Raw genomic sequence first — 19,608 nt, 5'->3', positions numbered from 1 at the left:
GGAGGCTGATGCTGGTTTAGTCTTTATTTTATGAAAGAGTTGAATGTGTAGGCGGAGAAGCCCTGGCCACACACTGCACTCCACGTGTGCCAAAATAAAGTCATTTGCTGAACAGGAAATTTTATTTGGGGCCTGTCACGCCCAGCAGACTTTCAGCAGAGCTCACAACACTTTTTCCCCTTCGTTTTCTACCATTTCCATTATCGGTTTTACCCCTGAGAAAGGTGTGTGAGTCCAAAAGCCTGAGGCAAGAACTGAAAACTTTCTGAGAAAATGCAGAGCTCTGCCTGCTGGTTCACCCAATAATCACACAAAACTTAGCTGATAAAGGACTTTTCTCATCTCCCAGGTCACCTGCTGTCCCTCAGAGCTTTGGGGACCTGCTTTACCTGCATCATCAGCCCCTGCCAGGGCCATGTACTCACGTTGGCCACCCTTCCCCTGTGGACACGGTGAAAAGTGTGAGCAGAGCCCAGAGCACGTTGTCGTAGTGGAACTCGTATTTTTTCCATTCCCTGGGCTGTGCCTCCACCTCATTTTTTTCATAATCGAGGTACTGACCCCTAGGAAAAAGAGATTTGGAGCCAATGAGAGAATTCAAGCAGATCAGGCATTTCTTACCACTCAGGAGTGTTGGAAAGCCCCAGCAGCACAGTCTGGACTGTGCTGTGGGTTAAGGACAAAGGGACTCCCTCAAAGTCCATGACAGAAGCAAAAGCCAATTTTTGAGCCAGTTCTAGCTGTGGGAACTGGACCTGAGGTCTGAAAATGAAAGAGATTTTAATCAGGGCATTCATTCATTCATTAGGCAAAGCCAGCCACTAACACTATGCCTGCCCCTCAACTGTCTGACCCCACAGGAAGCTTCTGTTTGATGGGTAAACATCTCTGCCTCCTACTCCAGGGTTGGATATAATTCCTAAATGTATCCCACTCTGAGGGGCCTGGCAATTCAAGAACCCTCTCCAACCTACACTAATCTGTAATTTCACATTCCTTTCCATAATTTAGTTGCATTTTTCCAAGGAAGAACTGCACTGACAGCCCCTAGGACCCCACCAGGGATGAGCCCTGCAGGTGCCAGGCAGCAGGAGAGGGGTGGGCAGAGCAGACAGTGCTGAGGAGGTGCTTTGGGTGCCAAGAAAAAAGCTAATGAGATGCACAACACACCTTGCCAGCCTGCTGGGAAGAACAAAGCATAACAGGGCTTTTAAGATATTCACATCCTGTCCCTGTCCTCGCTAATTAGTAGCTCTTTAACATCCCACGCTTCTGATTATTTATTCAGTGTGTTTTTCTAATTCAAAAGAGCTCTAAGAATGGAGGCAACAGGTGGAAAGAGGAGTCACACTATCACAATCCCTTCTCAAACATCACACTCGGCTTTCCCAGGAAAGAAGATCAGAGCCAGGAATGACAGAACTGCTAAAGAAAAAGAAGGAAAATTTCACCTCCAGGCTACCTGAGCTGGATTATTGCTCTTTATTTACAGAAGACTCTTCCCACTGAGCAAATCCCTGCCTTTGGGCCAGCCTGGGGAGCTGGAGGAAGCTGCTCCCTGCCACATTCCCTGCTCCCAGCTGTACCTGCAGTCCTTCTCCAGCTCCTTGGACTCGTCCGTGCAGTAGAAGAAGCGGCCCTTGAAGAGCTGCACGGCGATGACGGCGAAGATGAACATGAAGAGCATGTAAACAATGAGGATGTTGAGGACGTTCTTCAGGGAGTTCACCACGCAGTCAAAGACAGCCTGGGGAGGCAGGGGGACAAGGTCAAGGGGTGGGAAGAAAGGAAGAGTTCATCCAAAATCTTGGCCACCAAGATTTAACCACATTCAGGGAATCACAGAAGGGTTTGGGCTGGAAGGCACCTTGAAGATCATCTCATTCCCACCTCCCACTGTCCCAGGCTGCTCCCAGCCCCATCCAGCCTGGTCTTGGACACTTCCAGGGATCCAGGGGCAGCCTCAGCTGCTCTGGGCACCCTGTGCCAGGGCCTCCCCACCCTCACAGGGAAGAATCCCTTCCCAATATCCCACCTAAATCCCTCTAATTTGGGACCCATTACCCATCCCACCACCCATGGATGCTTCAATGGATTTTTGCTTCCCAAACATTTCCCAAAGTCGTGAGAAATAACTCCAGCTTCCTTTATCTCCTGCTTTATCCACAACTTTGGCTGTGCCACTGAATCTTCTGATGCTGCTCATAACATTTATAAAGACAATCACAGCTTGTCAAGACAATATTAGTCCTGAGCAAACATTTCATTATAAAATGAAAATTGCACTGGTTTTGATTTTACTTCCAGTGGTTGGATAAAGACTGTTGGAATAATTAGGAAAAAATACCAGAAACAAAACAACCAAATGCTTTGAATAAATATTTTTATAAAGAGCTGTCTGTCAAAATGAGGTGTGACTAATGTAGTCAACATGTGCACTCCCAAGCTCCCTGCAAAGAACTCCTCAAATCCATTTCCTACGTGGGTATGAGGCCCTGATTCATTACAAGTAATTTGCAGTTTCATTTCAGTCAGAAGTTTGTCATAATACCAGAAATTGAGCAGTCCCTGCCCGAGCACAGGGTTTGTACAATCCTGCTTCTATTCCTCTGAATGGAAGTGAATCATTCACAGAATTAATCCTGATGCAACTGTCTCAGGTTGCAAATGTAAGATGTGGCAGGAGGTGTCAATTCTGTTATTCTCTGCTAATGGGTCAGCCATTAAAACTAGGTGGGGCGGTTTTCTTTATCTCTTCCAGGACCCATTCTCCCTCCAGGAGGGAGAGGAAGGGAGGAATCGGTTGTTAATGGGCCATTGAGTGTCCCTGCATGGTTGATCAAATTCCATCATCTCATTGGGAGATCTCTGCCCAAGGGAAGGAGCCAAGCATTCCTACTTGGATATAATCTGAGGATTGGAACAGCACAGCAGCCTCTGCCCCCTGCATTGCCAGAGGAGCAGCTTTCTGCTGCCCTGCATGGCCAGAGGGAGACCAGGCCCATCTGCAGCAGCCCTGGAGCTGCAGAGGAAAACTCCCCCCTTGTGCAGGATCCCTGCTGCAGCAGAGCCACAGCTGGCACTGCAGGAGGGCTGAGCCCCCCTGGGATGGGGCTGGGACACCGCCCTGGCACACAGGGGGCAGGGCATGCTCTCACTCTGGCAATGTTGTTTTGTTGTTGTTTTGGATTACTGCATTTTATTTTTCCTACTAAAGAACTGTTATTCTTACTCCCGTATCTTTACCTGAGAGCCCCTTAATTTCAAAATCATAACAATTCAGAGGGAGGGAATTTACATTTTCCATTTCAGGGGGGCTCCTGCCTTCCTTAGCAGACACCTATCTTTTCAAAACAAGACAGCCAACCCAAAAATCCTGATGGAAATCTCTCTGATCTGCCCAGAAGTCCTGATGGAAATCTCTCTGATTGGCCCCGAAATCCTGATGGAAATCTGTCTGATCAGCCCAGAAACCCTACGTGAAATTTCTACATTAATGCTCTTTTTTAGAGAAATTTAGTGAACATAAAACTACAATTATTTAAGCATGAATAGTGGGCTCAGACAAAAGCAAATCTACAGAACAGCTGACCCTTATTTTGATGTGAAAACAGAAATTGTCTAACACATTTTCCCCCTTCCAAATCATTCATTGCTTTTTCCTCAGCTCTCACAGAAAACAGCCCACCAAAGGTATTGAAGAGTCCCTAAACCTCAGAAATTATTGAGTTTTGTTAACTCCTTCCATTCTCTCTTTGCAGGGCCTGGCTGTTCCTCAAATTGTTGGTGCTGGATGAGTAATCCCAGGCACTTAAATTTTTTGTATTTTTTAGATCAGTGCTCTAGGGATAAACCCTTGAACTATGGATTCTTTAATAGAAAGATGAATAAATTAAAGCTTCTCCTATAGCAATGACAAATCTCTTTGCACAGCCTTTAGAAAATCTTGCAATATTCGTGTTAAATTCTCTAGGGAAAGCCAAACCCTTCCAACCCCATTTTCTCCTTTATCACATCGAAGACCATCCCACTTATGAACTGTAATTTAATTTATTTGCCTTTTTTTCCTATTTGTCGAGGTTTTATTTTCATGTGGATTCACAAGAATCCCCAACATAATCCACAATGTTTGCAAAAGCACCCAAGTGTTTGACATTTGCTCAACATCTGCCCAGCTCTTTGTGCTCATCTGGCAAAAAGATTCATTGCAATGGAATAAAAGCAACAGAAACAACTTGGATTAAGTGAGGTCCACCAGCTTCCACTCAGACCAGCCAGAAACCTCCAGAGAAGGAAAAATAAGGAAAAATTTGGGTTATTTTCTAACCTTTAGTTTTGGCAGCCGTTTTATGGTTTTCAGAGGCCTGAGCACACGCAGGACCCGCAGGGACTTGATGGTGTTGATGTCCTTGCCTTTGGTTCCTCTGCAAGGGAGAAAAAGGCACAAGAACAACAGAGGGAATTGTTTGCTCCCCAGGCCACTCACAGGGATATCTGTGGGCATCCAGGATGGCTTTGGTGGTGGAACTGGTTGGGTTTGGGGATGTTTTGATGGGTTTTGTGTCCATCCTCACCAGCGCTGCAGGCAGGATGACCCAACCTCACCTGGGGTGTCTCCAGCAGCGCAGAGGAGAAGGATGGGGCAGGACAGGGTCCTGGCAGGGCTCAGCCACACGTGCTGGCCCAGCCACTCACCAGGACCTGGGGCCCTTCCTGCCCCAACTCCACACCTGAACAATGCTCCCAGTCAGGGCAGCAGCACCAGGACAGGAGGCTCAGCTCCTCCATCCCATTCCCAGCAGGAGAAGGGACAGAGCCACACAAGGTTCTTCTCTCCCAGCTGGATAAGGCCAGGGGTGTTTCTAGATGAAGCCAGGGATGTTTCTGGATGAGGCAGGGGGTGTTTCTCCGTGCACTTCTCTGGCAGGAACATCGTGCCAAGAGGGTTTGGGAGCCTTCCTGATGAGGGACAGAGCTCTCCTGGCGGTCAGAGCCTGTTCCCTCATCCCTGAGTCTCCCATGGAGGACATGCCACCAATCCCATGCAGGAACATGTAATATGGCAATATATTACATGCCTGGACCAGTGCTGGGGCAGCTCCCCACTCAGGCATGCAGGTGCTGTCAGTCACTTTTGGGGTTTAGGTTTTGTTAAAACTGAGTGCAAGGTCAAGAATGTTCCTCTTGTTAACATCAAGTGGGGTTTTAGGGCAAGGACAGAGCTCCTTTCTTCGTGCACTTCCAAAACAAAGAAACACAAGACAACAGGAACATCTTCTTCCAACCCCACGGCAAAACAACAACATTCCCTTCGTTTCATATGGAGTGGGAAATGGGATGGAAATCTGGAACAGAGTTTTATTCATGGCTGGAGATTTGGGTCTGGGACTGTGTTAAGGGAACACAGGTGGGAATGAAGAACGTGTGGGACAGATGCTGACACACCTATTCTGGACATTCTTTTTCTCCAAGAGGGAAATAATGGAAGGACAAGAGGCACGAGAGACCCACGGGTGTTTGGGAAGGACTGCAAAGCTTCCCCCATCCTGCCCCATATCCTGTGCTAAGGGAGGAGCACCAACAGTGGAGGAAACCACCCAGTTTTGTGGTTGACTGAGCCTGCTCAGCCCTGGAAAGGGAATTTTTGGAAATCCAGGAACTCACTGCTAACCCTGTACTACTCAACAGTAACCCTGGAGCAGAACCTCCAACCCAAACCCACAGCCCTGCCTCAGCTCCAGTCCCTCTGTCCCATTCCCAGGCATTGCAGGTGTCTGGAAATGCAGGAAGAGGGACACACAGGAAGTTTTGAAGGGCTGTGGGTTGTATCCCAGGCATGTATAACTTGGGGAGAAATTTCCTTTCCACAAGATTTAGTAGAAGGTGAGGAGAGGGGAAACAGAATGGACAGGTCTTCTCCCTCTCTCACCCTTCAGGGCTCTTTTAGGACCAGTCTAATCCATCCCAGCTGGACCCTGATCTTTGACATGGCTCTAAACCCAGGCACTGGATTTACTCCCAGAGCAACAGGACTGATTTAAAGCCACAAAATAACTACTAAATATTTTAAAAAATAATATTTGATTTTCATTAGAGATCTTTGATCTGCTCTAGATGAAACAGGCACTGCCAGCAGAGTTTTTTCGGCCTTTCTCATCAGGTTTCAGCAGAGCTGAAGGTCTGGCCTAGGCTTGGCTTTGCAGGTTTGCTTTCAGCTCAGTGTCCCTGCCATGGTCACCTTGGTGTCACCAGAGCCACTGGCTGACCTGCAGCTCCCTGGTGTGACCCTCAGCAGTGCCCTAGCTGCAGAAGAGCTTGTTCAGCCTCTCCAGGAGGATGGGAATGGCATCAGGGAAGCAAAAGGGGAAAGGGGTCATGGCCAAGGAGATGCCCCAGCAGATCCCACCTGTCCCCAGATCCCACCCCATGCCCTGGGCTGTCCCCTCTGCCAGGCCAGGCCAATCCTGCCCTGCTCCTGGGGACAGCCAGGGGAGGGGGAGCTGAGGAGGGCAGGGCTGAGGGAGGAGTGAAAGAGAAACCCTTTGGGGCCATGTGGCATCTCGGGGCAGCAGGAAGGGAAGGGGGGGACATGGGGACAGTGAGCCCAGAGCTCTGCTCTGTCCCCACCAGCCACAGCCACACTTCTACTGTGCCCATCAGCACCTCCAGCTTTCCTAGAGAGAAGAGAAACCCTCTGCTTTCCTAGAGAGAACAAAGAACCAAGTGCCAAATTTCCTGGACCCCATCAAAGACTTTTCCTGGCATCCTTCTCCTCGCTGTGGTGGATCCCCCTGGAGCTCCTGGAATGTGGGGGCAGAGGACACAGCTCTGCACTGACAGCAAAATTGCCCCTTGCACAGAGTTAAATACAATGTTTGGAACCTCCTTCTCAAATCAGCCCTGCAAAAAGCTCCCTGAGCTCAGTTTTCATGGCAGAGACTTTCCCCAGTACCAGAGCCTGGATCCCAGCGGGGTCACAGTGCCCACACTGCAAAGCTCAGCTCTGCTCCCCTGGGCTCACTCAGAACCCCAGAACATTCCCAGGTGGTGCTTTCTCCTGACTCCAGGAGACCCCAATTACCACACTGCTATTGTGCCAATTAACAACTGCACGAATGAGGCCTCGTGCAAATGAGAACAGAGACATTTCCCTGCTCTGTTCTCCCAGGGCAGGCTCCACACCTGAAGGAAGAATTTCTGTGGGTTTAATATTTCCAGGAAGGTTAAAGATATGTGGAGCAGAGCAAATCCTGACTCCTGCTTTTCCCTGGAATGGGAGAGGCACGGATGAGTGAGCTCAGAGGTGGAGGGCAGACAGCTCCAGTCACACAGAATTCCTTCTGCCTCAGCAGAGGACACTAAGAAGAGCTGACTGATTTTTTCCATTCAGGCACTTAAGCAAATAAAAAGCGTGAGCCAATTAAATCTTAATGGGATTTATGCTCTGAGCCATATAGAGAATCCTGAGGAAAAAAAAAATCCCATTTCTTGTCACAGTAAAGTCCCTGCTATAGGAAGAGCTTTTCCTGGTGCTCTGACCCAGAGTGATGCAAATTGCATTTTAATTAAAAGGATCCTGTGCAACTCTTCTGTCAAATAAAACCCTCAGGGTTGGGTTTGGGTGTTTTTAAAACCCTCTAAAATATTGGGGCTTTTTTCCCTGCTTTCATACAAAGCCAGATGTCCCAGAAAATAAAAGGTCCAGATGGAGCTGGGACTCAGTCAAAAGGTGTATCCAAGCACACATCTGACCTGAATATTCTTCACAACAAAAACAAATTGCCATGGAAAGACAAGGTTTTAATTGACTGCAGAATAACAACTGCAACATTCAGGACAGCTGAATCTTGAATAAGAGCTAAAGAGGAGCATAGGATGAAGGCAGACAGAAAAAAAAAAAAAAAAAAAAAAAAAAAAAAAAGAAAAAATTGCATTAGATCATTTTTGGGTGCATTAGGCCAGTGCTGTTTTGTTGTTGTTTTCTGTGTCAGTTTGCTGCATGTTTATTTAAAACATTAGGAATTTTTAAAAAGAGCTTTGCAGCGCCTTTTCTCCCTTTAATAAATAAAAGAGCCTTTAAAAATTCAGTGGTTCTTTCAAATGGAAGCTGCTTGTTCCTGTTGCTGCTGCCAGCAGCTCTGATTTCAGGTGACATGGACCCCTCAGAGTCAGGGCATCAAAAATTCAGGGTGAGGTGGAGCCTCTGCCTTCTGTGATAGCCTGGAATCCTCCTGGCAGAGTGAATTCTTCCCTGGAAGAATAAATGAGGTCACCCCACCCTGCCCAAGCACAAAGCCACCCTCTTTCTGCCCTAAATCCTCTGCTTTCCTAGAGAGAAGAAAGAACCAAGTGCCAAATTTCCTGGACTCCATCAAAGGCTTTTCTTGGCATCCTTCTCCTCGCTGTGGAGGATCCCCCTGGAGCTCCTGGAACGTGGGGACAGAGGACACAGCTCTGCCTCCCATGACAGCAAAGCTGCCACTTGCACAGGGTTAAATACAATGTTTGAAACCTCCTTCTTCCCAAATCAGCCCTGCAAAAAGCTCCCTGAGCTCAGTTTTCATGGCAGAGACTTTCCCCAGTATCAGAGCCTGGATCCCAGTATCAGAGCTGGGTCACACTGTCCAAACTGCACTAAATCAGCCCTGGAGCTTCCAGCTTGGCTGTTTGGAGGTGAAATCCTCTAAAAGAGACTCAAAATTCTTCTTTAAACCTGGTTATTAAGATTTTCATGAATTGTACCTCATCCCTCAGTGCCCACTGAGTCAGCCCCTCAAATCTTGTTGGTACAGAGATATCTCCATATGGTTTTTTGACTCCCTGGCTTGGATTTTAGTCTGTTCTTATCTCTGCTGAAGGAAAATCAGGATGGATGAGTTAAAATAATACATTTCACTGGATAATGAGCAGTAAAGGGACAGAGGGGTCGATGGGATGGGTGGAACATGGCTAGGTTGTCTCCACAGTGGCAAAGTGTGTGGACACAGGTTGGACAGGCAAAACAGAGCAGCAAGAGACAGGAAGAACATATTACCCCATGAAACTCCTAGAGAGAGATTCCAGCGAGGAGAAGACAAAGAAAGAGCAGAGTCAATGACAAACAGAAACATCAGAGAGATCCCCCAGCCCCTGGCCCACTCCCACCAAGCCCACGGGATAAACCAGCGGGGAAGGGAGGGCACTGCACAGAAATCCCATATTTGTCACATTCATATCCTCTGGAAAATCCCTTCACCCAGGGTTCTTCTCCTGGGAAGCAGAGCAGCCTCAGAGAAAAAGGAAAACAATTTTTATCTCATTTGCTTCTCCTGTGCTGTGCTCATGTGCAATGTGTTTGGAGATTGTCACCCACAGGTGATTGTTCCATTGCATTCTGCTGGGAGTTGTTTTCACTCTTTGGCCAATCAGGGCCAAGCTGTGTCAGGACTCTGGAAAGAGTCACGAGTTTCATTATTATCTTTTTAGTATTCTGTAAGGATCCCTTCTGTATTCTTTAGTTTAGTATTCTTTAAAATAATATGGTATAATAAAATAATCAGTTAGTCCTGTGAGAACATCAGATTCATCATTCCTGCCTGTCCCTGCAAATACAATACACATTCCCTGCTGGATCAGCCCTTCCACTGGGAAAAACACCTCCACATCTCTCCCACTTTGGGAGGGATAACCTCAATTATTTGTTTTTTCCAAGAACATCCTGAAATTCTGGGCATCTCTGTTCCAATTTTTTCCAGGCCAAATTTTTGCTTCTCTCCCTCAGCTGTTCCTCCCAAGTACATTCTGCACCTGGGGCTGAGAGATTTTGGTGACAAGCTTCCATGGGTTTTTTGTTTGCTTCCTTTTCCCTAAGGACTCAAACATGTCTGGGTGTTTGTGGCATGTTTATCTCCAGAAAAAGAAAGGGATTTCTCTTTGAAATGCTTTGCTGAATGGGAAAACATTAGTTTATTATTATCAGCATCATATTGTTGTTCCCAGCATCACTCCGGGGGTGTTGTTTGAAATTTATTTTTTATTTTTCTAACCACAGAGCTGCTTCTAAAGAGCTGCAGGCAGAAAGAAAACCCACAGCTGCTTTGAGAGCTGGATTTTATCAATCTTGTACAAGTGACTGATACCATCTCAAATGCTTAAATTAACAAAGGCTGCTGCAATATTCCAGAGGAGAGCATTTCAGGGAGCTTTGTTATTCCTGGGTTTTTAGCGGATGGGTTAATTCAGTAAGAAATTCGTTCACATCACCTTCAGTGGACAGCAAGAAGCCAAAAACATGAATTAAACCCCACCTTGCACGTGGCAGTTGTGGGTTCTTGCAAACAAAGTGGTGACAGCCACATTAAATCCCATTTTTAGTGACACTGAGGAGGGTGACAAGGCTGAAGGATTTGCTGGAAAAACCCAACTGATTGAACAACAAAGAGACTCCAGGAGCTCCTTTTTGGGATTATCAACATTCAGCCGCCTCTGTGTGTCCATCTGGTTTAACCAAACCAGGAGCTGGGCCTAAGTCACAGCTCTCCACCCTGTCAGGACTCAGAAAAAAGCCATTTCCTACAAATGACTGATTTTCCAGCTTTGGGGCTCATCAGGGAGGCTGCAGGCATTCCCTGGATTGGATGTTGCCTGCTGGAACAGGGATGGGGAGCAGGGCTTACAGAAAGCAGAAAAATCACAGAAGAAATTCAAATTTTCCCAAGTCTTACAAATAAGCTTGTCTGACTTTAATCTGAGAGACAGTAACTAGGCATGGTTTATGCAGTCCCTGGCTGTAAAACCCTGCTCAAGACTCACTCACAGTGGAAAATAAAAGCAGCTTGGGGCACCTATTACAAAGCACAGGCAGGGGATGTACAAGTAATTTATTTGGAGGCTGATGAGGTGCTGTTAGATATTCATGGCGCAACATCAGCAACAGAAGAAAACCTGAGCATGAAAAGCCTCGGAAAGATTAAAAATTATTCATTTTAATCCATAACTCAAGCAAGGAAAATCTCCCTCAAAAGAAGATGGTGTTCAAAGAGAAGATGTTTTAAAGGCAGAGCCTGAGGTTTGTTCTCACAGCACAGGGAGCTGCTCTGAAGGGCTCCCAAAATGCCCCTTCTCCCATCACCCTTAGAAATTTGAATTCCTGATGGAAAAGGGAAATTCTCATGGAACTGCAGACTTTGGGTTGTGTTGTTTTTTGTGATTATTTTACTTCTCTACCTCTCTTCAACTCAGAGGAGCTTTGTTAAATTCTCATGTTGCTACATGGCTTTTTAAAGTTAAATTTTTGATTAACTCAGTCTGGCTTAAGTCAGTCTAGTTCTGAAAGATGTTCCACAGATATATTTAATGTGCAGGGAAATAAAACCCCACACATGTGTAGTGAAGCTAAAAAAGCAGCTTGGCTTTGGATATTAAATTTTAGGTGAACAGTACATTCACCAAGATAATTTTGCTTAGGACAGAGCAGTCAGCTCCTCCAAAAATCTGATTTTTAATGAGGGACAAAATGTTTAAAGAGAGGAGGGCATCACCCCTTTGAAAGCAGTATGTTGGATATAATTTTTTCCAACACCTGACTAATTTGGTGAAGGATCCGGCACAGCCCAGCTTTCAATATCTCCAAAAATCACACCTAAAATATCAATCCTGTCCCTTCAAATATTGATCCTGTCCACTTTTTGGTCAATTTAACTTAGAGGGTTTATTTGTATTTATTTGTATTTGCACTGAAAAAAAAAGCAGATCTAAACCACAAATCTCGCAGCCTGGATGTGACAGCAATTTTGACGCCTCAGAAAACAAAAAACTGCTGAGGAATTTTTTACCAGAAAGGCAACATTTTGTGCATTTTTTTTTTTTTGTGCAGAGCTGAGAGAGGAGCAGGGATTTGGCTCTGCTTTAAAAATTTCTGCCAGTCTAAAGCAGCCCAGGCACGCTCCGTGGCTCCCTGACAAAGGTGGATGCTTTTCTCATTAGCTGCTAATTCTCTTTAGCAAGTGAAACAATTTCCTCTCCTCTAATCAGGGTGTCACAAACCGGGCAGTGCGGGGCTGCTGAACATTTCCCTAATTGCTCGGGGCTAATTTAGCAGAAGATTAAACTGGTCAGGTCCCTCTGCCTGCTTCCAGGTCTCTCCCATTGTTTCTCAGCAAAGGATTTGCAAATCCAACAATCCGAGTGGAAAATTTCTTCCCATTCTCCAGCTCGGCTCCTGAAGGATGGAAGGAGCTGCATTGCTCTTCCTCTGGTTGTTTCCAAGGAAAAAGGCTCGGATGAGAAGTTAATCTTAATTTTTAAGGAGTTATTTCTCTGTGTTTGTTGCTCAAAATCCTCCATGACATGAAAGAAGAACGTGGGGTGTTATTTAAAGGCAAAAATACAGAGCTGGGTTTGAGGGAGGGAGTGAAACTCAGTGGAAGAACAGAGAGAGGAGAGAAAAGGAGAGAAATAGCAAAGGTTTGTGAGCCAGAATAAATATCCACAATTCTGGAAAGAAGGGTTTGCCAAGAGTTGACAGAGTTATCAGCTGATTTCTTAAACTGTTTTCTCAAAACACTTCAAGATTCTCACGATCACTGACTGGAGACACTGGACTGCCACAAAGTGTTACAGTGAGAGTTCCTGAAAAGAATTGGCCAAAGAGTCACAAAAGTCTTGGCTTGGTGTTTGAATGAGCAGTGAATGGACTCAGCCTAAAGCTGGCAGGATTTTCTCCAGATTCCACAACACAAATATAGCTGGGTTTATTCTTTTCTTCCCACCCCCTGGGAAAAGGGCAGGAACTGAACATTTCACTGAGGAATGGAGCCACAAACATCACACAGCCTCCTGCCCCCTCTGTCACTTATTCTCTGGAATTTGGGAATTTGGAGGAAAATGAACTTACGAGAAGGCAAAAGCCACCAGGGCCCCACTGACCACAATGAAGTCCAGAATGTTCCACAGGTCACGGAAGTAGGAGCCAGGGTGGAGCAGCAGCCCCAGGTCAATCATCTGCAGAGAAAACCCAGCAAAGGAAGAGTTCTAATTAAACATGGCCCAAATCCACCCTGCCAAGGGGCAGGAGAAGGTTCTGGATCAAAGCACCCTTCAGAAATTGCTGAGATACTCAGCCAAGCTGCTCCTCTCTAACAGGCAAGAAAACTGTCCCAAAATGAAGCTCAAATTAACAAACCACAACCTAAAGCTGTAGAAATGAGAGCTCTCACTGCTCCCTAGGATTTCTTTCCACGCACATGCATTAATCCTGGTTTTATTCTGCATCTCTTTTGCATCTTGACAGGAAAACCCAATTCCTGCCTTACCCCAGCACTGAACCCTGGTTTTATGAAATTTTGCTCTTTGGGAAGTTACTGCCCCATAGTCTTGGCAAAACCTGTCACCCTACTGAGCAAAAGATAAATTCTCAGCTTTTTGAAACATGACAAACCAAGAATCAGTTGTTATTAATATTCCTTCCAAAGGGGAGAATCAGGAGTGTCTCAGCAAGGTCTGTCAGCTCCTGGTTCTTCACAGTTTTTATCCTCTTACACAGCCACAGCTCCTAAAGATATCCTGATTTTCCTCCATAAAATATGAGATTTAAGCCAGGAGAGCTGCTGCATCTGATTGAGAACTGCTCCCAACTCCATCCTCCCCACCTCTGTCCTGTTCCAGCTTCTCACAAATAAATCTGAAAGAGGAGGTGAGAAAAGTTGGAAAAGTTCTTACCTTGATCACCATCTCAAAGGTGAAGACTCCTGTAAATATATAATCCAGGTATTTCAGAGCCTAAGTAGGAAGGAAAAATGTGTGTTAGGGAAGGCCACACACTGAAATAACCTGCACATGAGCAAGGAGTAAAATACCTCATCCAGCAATGGTCTGTCTGCTGGGATGGACAAAAATCATCTGGTGGGAGGGTTGCAGATAATTTAGGCACAAACCTGAATAATCTGATTTAAAGCAGCATTTTCCCAGTCCTTGCCACACTGCACCCAAAGCTGGCTCCAGTGCACCTGCATTTCTGGCAGGTTTACCAAGGCAAAAGGGTGTTTCAAAATGAAATGTTTGAACATCCTTTCCTAAGGATCTTCAAGGTCCTTAGGATCCTTTCCCTCTGTGGAATGGGGTGCCAGCTTTGCCACATAACCCCTGATTTCCAAGCTCTCAGGCTCAGATGTGGCTGAAGCAGCAGAAAGGGGCAGGAATTTGAGCATTTTGACAGTGAAACAAAGATAACTGGAGTGTGTTCCCAAAGGCAGCTCTAATTCTGCATGGCCAGCACCTGCAGAGATGGGAACGGCCGTGAGACGGGAGGAGAACAGCACCTGAATTCTGGGAATTTTGGGAGGAGAAAAGCACCTGAATTCTGGGAATTTTGGGAGGAGAAAAGCACCTAGATTCTGAGCATTTTGGGCAGAGAAAAGCGCCTGCATTCTGGGCATTTTGGGAGGAGAAAAGCACCTGGATTCTGGGCATTTTGGGAGGAGGAAAAGCACCTGAATTCTGGGAGAAGAAAAACACCTGGATTCTGGGAATTTTGGGAGAAGAACAGCACCTGGATTCTGGGCATTTTGGGAGGAGAAAAGCACCTAGATTCTGAGTAGATTCTGAGCATTTTGGGCGGAGAAAAGCGCCTGCATTCTGGGCATTTTGGGAGGAGAAAAGCACCTGGATTCTGGGAATTTTGGGAAGAGATAAACCACCTGAATTCCGTGAATTTTGGGAGGAGAAGGCTACCTGGATTCTGGGAATTTTGGGAGGAGAACAGCACCTGAATTCTGGGCATTTTGAGAGGAGAAAAGCACCTGAGTTCTGGGAGGAGAAAAGCACCTGAGTTCTGGGCTTTTTGGGAGGAGAAAAGCACTTGGGATTCTGGGAGGAGAAAAGCACCTGAATTCTGGGCATTCTGGGAGGAGAACAGCACTTGGATTCTGGGCATTTCGGGAAGCGGGAAGCACTTGGATTCCGGGAAATTTGGGAGGAGAAAAAGCACCTGAATTCTGTGAATTTTGGGTGGCACTCACGTCGTTCCTGGGAGACTCGGCCTGCACAGGGTCCTCTGCAGCCAGGGCGATGCTGCTGAGGGCGATGACGATCAGGATCACCATCTCGAAGTAGCGCAGGTTGACGATGTAGTGGAACAGGCGGCGGATCCTGTGGGGACAGGAGCACACCAGGGGTCACAGGGAAGGGACAATGCCACAAACCCAGCAGGGGCAGCACATCCGGGACTCCTGCTGTGATCATGGGGAGAGGAATAGCTGGATTTGTATCCACAAACAAGCTGTGGGTCTGCTGGGAGATAAAATAGCACTGGGAAGGATTCCACTGATTGATGAATGGAAAAAGATATTTGCTTTTACAAATAAACTTTAGATTTGCTGATAAATGAAATTAGACATTGAAAGATGAGAGAAGGAATGGGGAAAACCCCCTAAATTCAGTAATATTTAAAAATTAAAAGGAAGGGTTATACATTAGAGGGAAATCTTTGGGATCAGGTGTTCTGGAAGTCTGTACCTCTCAAGTAGCTCAGTCAATGGGGAAAAACCCCTAAATTCCATAAGAATTAAAAATTAAAAGTGAGAGTTGTACATTAGAGGGGAATCTTCAGTATCAGGTGTATTGGGAAGTCTGTACCTCTCAAGTACAGAGGGGGAAAGAGAGAAGGGAAATGTGGCTGGGAAATTGGGATAAAAAGGAGGCTGTGTCCTCCAAAAATTTGAGAGATCCCAGGGGAATGCCCCATGGCCTCTCGCTTTATTCAAATAAAGCCAGAAAAGACCTCTCTGTCTCCTTTTTGGACATAAAGCTCTGGTGTTTGTGGATTAATTTTCCTAATAATGGGAAGGAAATTAAAAAACAGGCTAGAAATTCCAGTTTGCATCAGATCTGTGGTGAGAGATAAATAAGGGAGTTCAACATCTTTGCACTGATCTCTGCAAGGCAGCAACATCCATTCATCTCCTTATCTCTTGATCTATTTATCTCCCTATCTAGTTATTTCTCTATCTATTTATCTCTCCACCCATCTGTCAAAAGAGCACTGAGAGCTTTCAAGCATCCACACTCAATTCTGCAATGGCACTCCCCCGTCCTTCTCCCTCTGAACTGCCAGGTTAACGCCCCGTGAGCTCAAAACAAGGTTTGAAATCCTTTTAGTGTCAACTAATCCCTTTAAAATATTGAGACTCTCAGCTGAATCTGCCTCTGTGGCTCTGAGTGTTCCTCCCACCAATTTCTCTCTGCTTGCACTTTACTCCAACTCTCACTTTACAGCACAAATACTTTACAGGAATAGATTTGATTACTTCCACCTAATCTTTTTATTCACAAATTGTGTCCAAGGAAAATGGTAAATGCTCCCATTTCTAAGCAATCCAAAAGTCTTCACAAATTGCAGCTAATAATTCCTTCTGACCACAATTCCCAAATCCTTAATTGCACACAGAGCTCTGCATTTGCACCATATTTGTCAGCTGAATAAAGGACTTAGCCTGAGAATCAAATTATAGATTTAACTTGCCAACAACTTTGTTATCTGAGAATGTATTTCAGCTCCTCTATCCCATTTTCTCTAAGCAAATATCTGAGCAGTGAGAATTAAAGTCTATTTTTCACATCTACTTACATACTCCTTTTCTTTGGCTTGCTAATGGATTCAGAGTGGAAAAGAGTTCCAAATACCAGGGAAGCAAATGTGATAGAAAATAACCTGGAGAAAAGTGCTTTTGTGGACCCCTTAACTGTGGTTTTCAATCTGCCAGGAGAAGATGATCATCTCCATGCCCTGAGAAGCCACAGAAGTGAAAGGCAACATTTCCAATACCATTTGGAGCCATAATTCCTGCATCAAACTCAATTCATCAAAGCAGTAACAAGCCCCTATTTTTAGCCCCTCACTGTTCATAACCAGCAGTGAGATGTGGGAGCATTTGTGAACTGCCAGTGGGGCTTGAGAAATCACTTCACAGCCCTGTGTGCTCTAACAGGGTGGTGCCACTTGGGGAAAAAAGGAATTTATTTCTGCTTCCCTGAGCTGTTTTCCCCTCTGGCAGCACCTGGGTCATGGATCCCAGCAGGGCTTGGAAGGGAGGAGGCAGCACTGGAGTGGGGAAAAGCTTCTGACCCCAGAAAGAGCTCTCAGCTCTGTTCCCAGCAGCCAGAACCCCTGGGGGATGCAGCTGGCTCTGCACCTTGCCCACAGGACAAACAAGCTGCTGACATTCCTGCAGTTTGAGCTTTGGCTTGGTATTCCCCCCAGGATCGCTTGTAACACATTTTTTCTACTAGCGAACTTTGTTTTTCCAATTGTCTTTCAGCACAGCTCTTTTTTTCTTTTTATTCCTGGGGGGGAAGTGAAAGCTGAAGGAAGCTGAAACAACAAAGAAACTGAAAGAACCCCCAGATCCTGAGGCTCACAAGGTTCTAGCTGGGATGAGGGGAGAGAAAAGAAGCAGCCACAGGAAAGAAGGAAATGTTGCTGCTTCTGTGCCTGCCCAGCCCTCAGCTCAGAGCCTTGGCCCCAGCACCTCTCACTCCCCACCCAGCCCTGCTGCCTTGGCACATCTTTCCCAGCTCATTTTTGGTGGTCACTTCACAGCAAGAAGACCAAATATTAGGGAAATACCATTTCCTTGCTGTCTTATCTATCAAGAGTTCTAGTGCAAGGATTCCATACTGCCAGAGTTTCATACCTCCTCAATGTTTTCTGTTAGCAGTTCCTCTAAGCACTGACTGTTCTTGGTCCTTACAGCAGCCATCTGACTCCTGATCCCACCAATCCACTCTTTTATACCACTGTTCTTATTTTCTACAGGTGTGGCCTGTTAACATTAGGCCTGCTCTTAATTTTTAGTAATCAGTTCAACTGCAACTCTTTGGGATAAGATTACATTCTCTACCACCTTCATACTGTATCCCCCTATGTTTCCTTATCTATCCAGACAGGCCAAACTCCATAATCGTAATCTGGCTCCCCAGGTGATGGTCCCAGGGCTGCCAGAGCTCCAGGAGCATTTGGACAATCTGGGATGGCCAGGGTGGGATTGTTGGGGTGTCTGTGCAGGGCCAGGAGCCAGATCAATGATCCTGGTGGGTCCCTGCCAGCTCAGTCAGGAGATTCTGGGATTCTGGGATGTGCTGTTCAGCCTGCCCAGGGTCCAGGGGTACCACAGGGGCTTTTTGGATGTCAAATCTGAGAACTCAGAGCCTGTTTTGTTCCAGGACTGCGCAGGATGTCACAGCCCTCAGCAGCAGGAGGAGAACTCATCCTTCTCTTCAATCCAGCTGCCAAAGAAGGGCCTGAGCTCCCCTTTGGTATCTGGACAGAGAGAAATTCCAAGTACAAGTGTACCTGAGCCAGAGAGAAACCTCTGCTCTGAGGGGATCTCCAGAAGTCCCAGAAACCCTCCCTTAAAATGCTCAAACTGACTCACACCCTTCATGCCACAATAATTCCAACCCCACAGCCCTGCAGAGGAACAGATTCAGAATTCCCAGCTTGGAGTCCAAAGCTCCCCAGGAGGCAGCACTGCCTGAAGGGGAAGAAATGCCCCAACCCCAGCAGATCCCACTCTCAGCCTTGACAAATAAAAAGTATCCGGGTTTTCTCAGAAGTTCAAAGTTTGCAGTGATGCAAACCACTTTATGGAAAGAACAGGAATTCCAGCTCAGGAACCTGCAGGAATCTGCTGGTATCCAAATATTCCTCAACCTGCTAATCCAAATATTTCTCAACTTGCTAATCCTGATAAAATCTTTTCCCAACAGTGAAGGAATATTCCCCAACCTGTTGTTCCTGATAAAATCTTTTCCCAACAGTGAGGGAATATTCCTCAACCTGTTGTTCCTGATAAAATCTTTTCCCAACAGTACCTGTGCTCTCACTTTTGGGATCTAAACCAACAGAGTCTGCCCAAAGCATTTTATTTTCCCTGTCCTGATAATTTATCCCTCCAGGAAAACTAACAGAACAACAGCATCTGACCCACAGAAATAGGCTTTTATTTAATGCCCCAGTGTGTTTTCAGAGATGAAAATCCCACTCATGTTATTGCTCTGAAGCACCTGGAGCCCATGATTGGTGTTGAAGGAACTTACGGGTTTGTGGGGCTGAGGATGAACATGGAGCTGTAAGGCAGGATTGGTTTAGGCCCATTTTTGGTCAGGTCATCGACGTCTTTCTTCTCCTCCGTTTTGCTTTCAAACTCCACGTTGTTCACTGGAAATGGGAATTCAGGGAGAACACAAAGGAGAGGGTTAAAAATGGATTAGCAGGCTTCCTGCTGCCTGGAACAGCTGGAAATGGCAGCAGTGCAGCTGGGAGAGCAAACAGCCTTGGGAAGTGCTGATTAAATGGGATGAACAATCATCGGATCGTTATCACTCCCTGCCCCTCACTGCTGCTGAGCACCGAGCAGAACAGCCAGGAAATTAAACCATGAGCTGATTTATCCCAGAGCTGCCAAACTGGGGCTGGAAAACCCATCCCAAGGAGCACAAATTCTTAGGGAGAGGGATCAGCTCAGGATCTTTGAAATAAAATCAAAAGGAAGTCTGACCAGCCTCGTAATTCGGTTTTTTCCCGTGGAGCAGGAGCACAACTGGCTTTGGAACACATGAAAGAGCAGATTC

The 19,608-nt window shown here is 46.1% G+C and overlaps 1 protein-coding gene across 1 annotated transcript in view; it reads right to left on the bottom strand.

Moving 5' to 3' along the window:
* Positions 1-19,608, bottom strand: part of LOC132082091 (voltage-dependent N-type calcium channel subunit alpha-1B-like) — a 316,197-nt gene that overhangs the window by 55,965 nt on the left and 240,624 nt on the right. The window contains exons 23-30 of the mRNA XM_059486140.1: positions 19,075-19,195; positions 14,997-15,126; positions 13,699-13,758; positions 12,875-12,981; positions 9,035-9,046; positions 4,328-4,424; positions 1,587-1,747; positions 426-563 (exon numbers count right to left, since the gene is read on the bottom strand). Of these exons, the coding sequence (XP_059342123.1) occupies positions 426-563; positions 1,587-1,747; positions 4,328-4,424; positions 9,035-9,046; positions 12,875-12,981; positions 13,699-13,758; positions 14,997-15,126; positions 19,075-19,195 (826 nt within the window). The remainder of the gene's footprint in view (positions 1-425; positions 564-1,586; positions 1,748-4,327; positions 4,425-9,034; positions 9,047-12,874; positions 12,982-13,698; positions 13,759-14,996; positions 15,127-19,074; positions 19,196-19,608) is intronic.

This window comes from Ammospiza nelsoni, chromosome 20 (assembly GCF_027579445.1).
Source record: "Ammospiza nelsoni isolate bAmmNel1 chromosome 20, bAmmNel1.pri, whole genome shotgun sequence".
In the NCBI taxonomy this organism is placed as follows: Eukaryota; Metazoa; Chordata; class Aves; order Passeriformes; family Passerellidae; genus Ammospiza; species Ammospiza nelsoni.
Note: the sequence above shows the minus strand (reverse complement) of the source record. Positions and strands in the feature narration are given on the sequence as shown.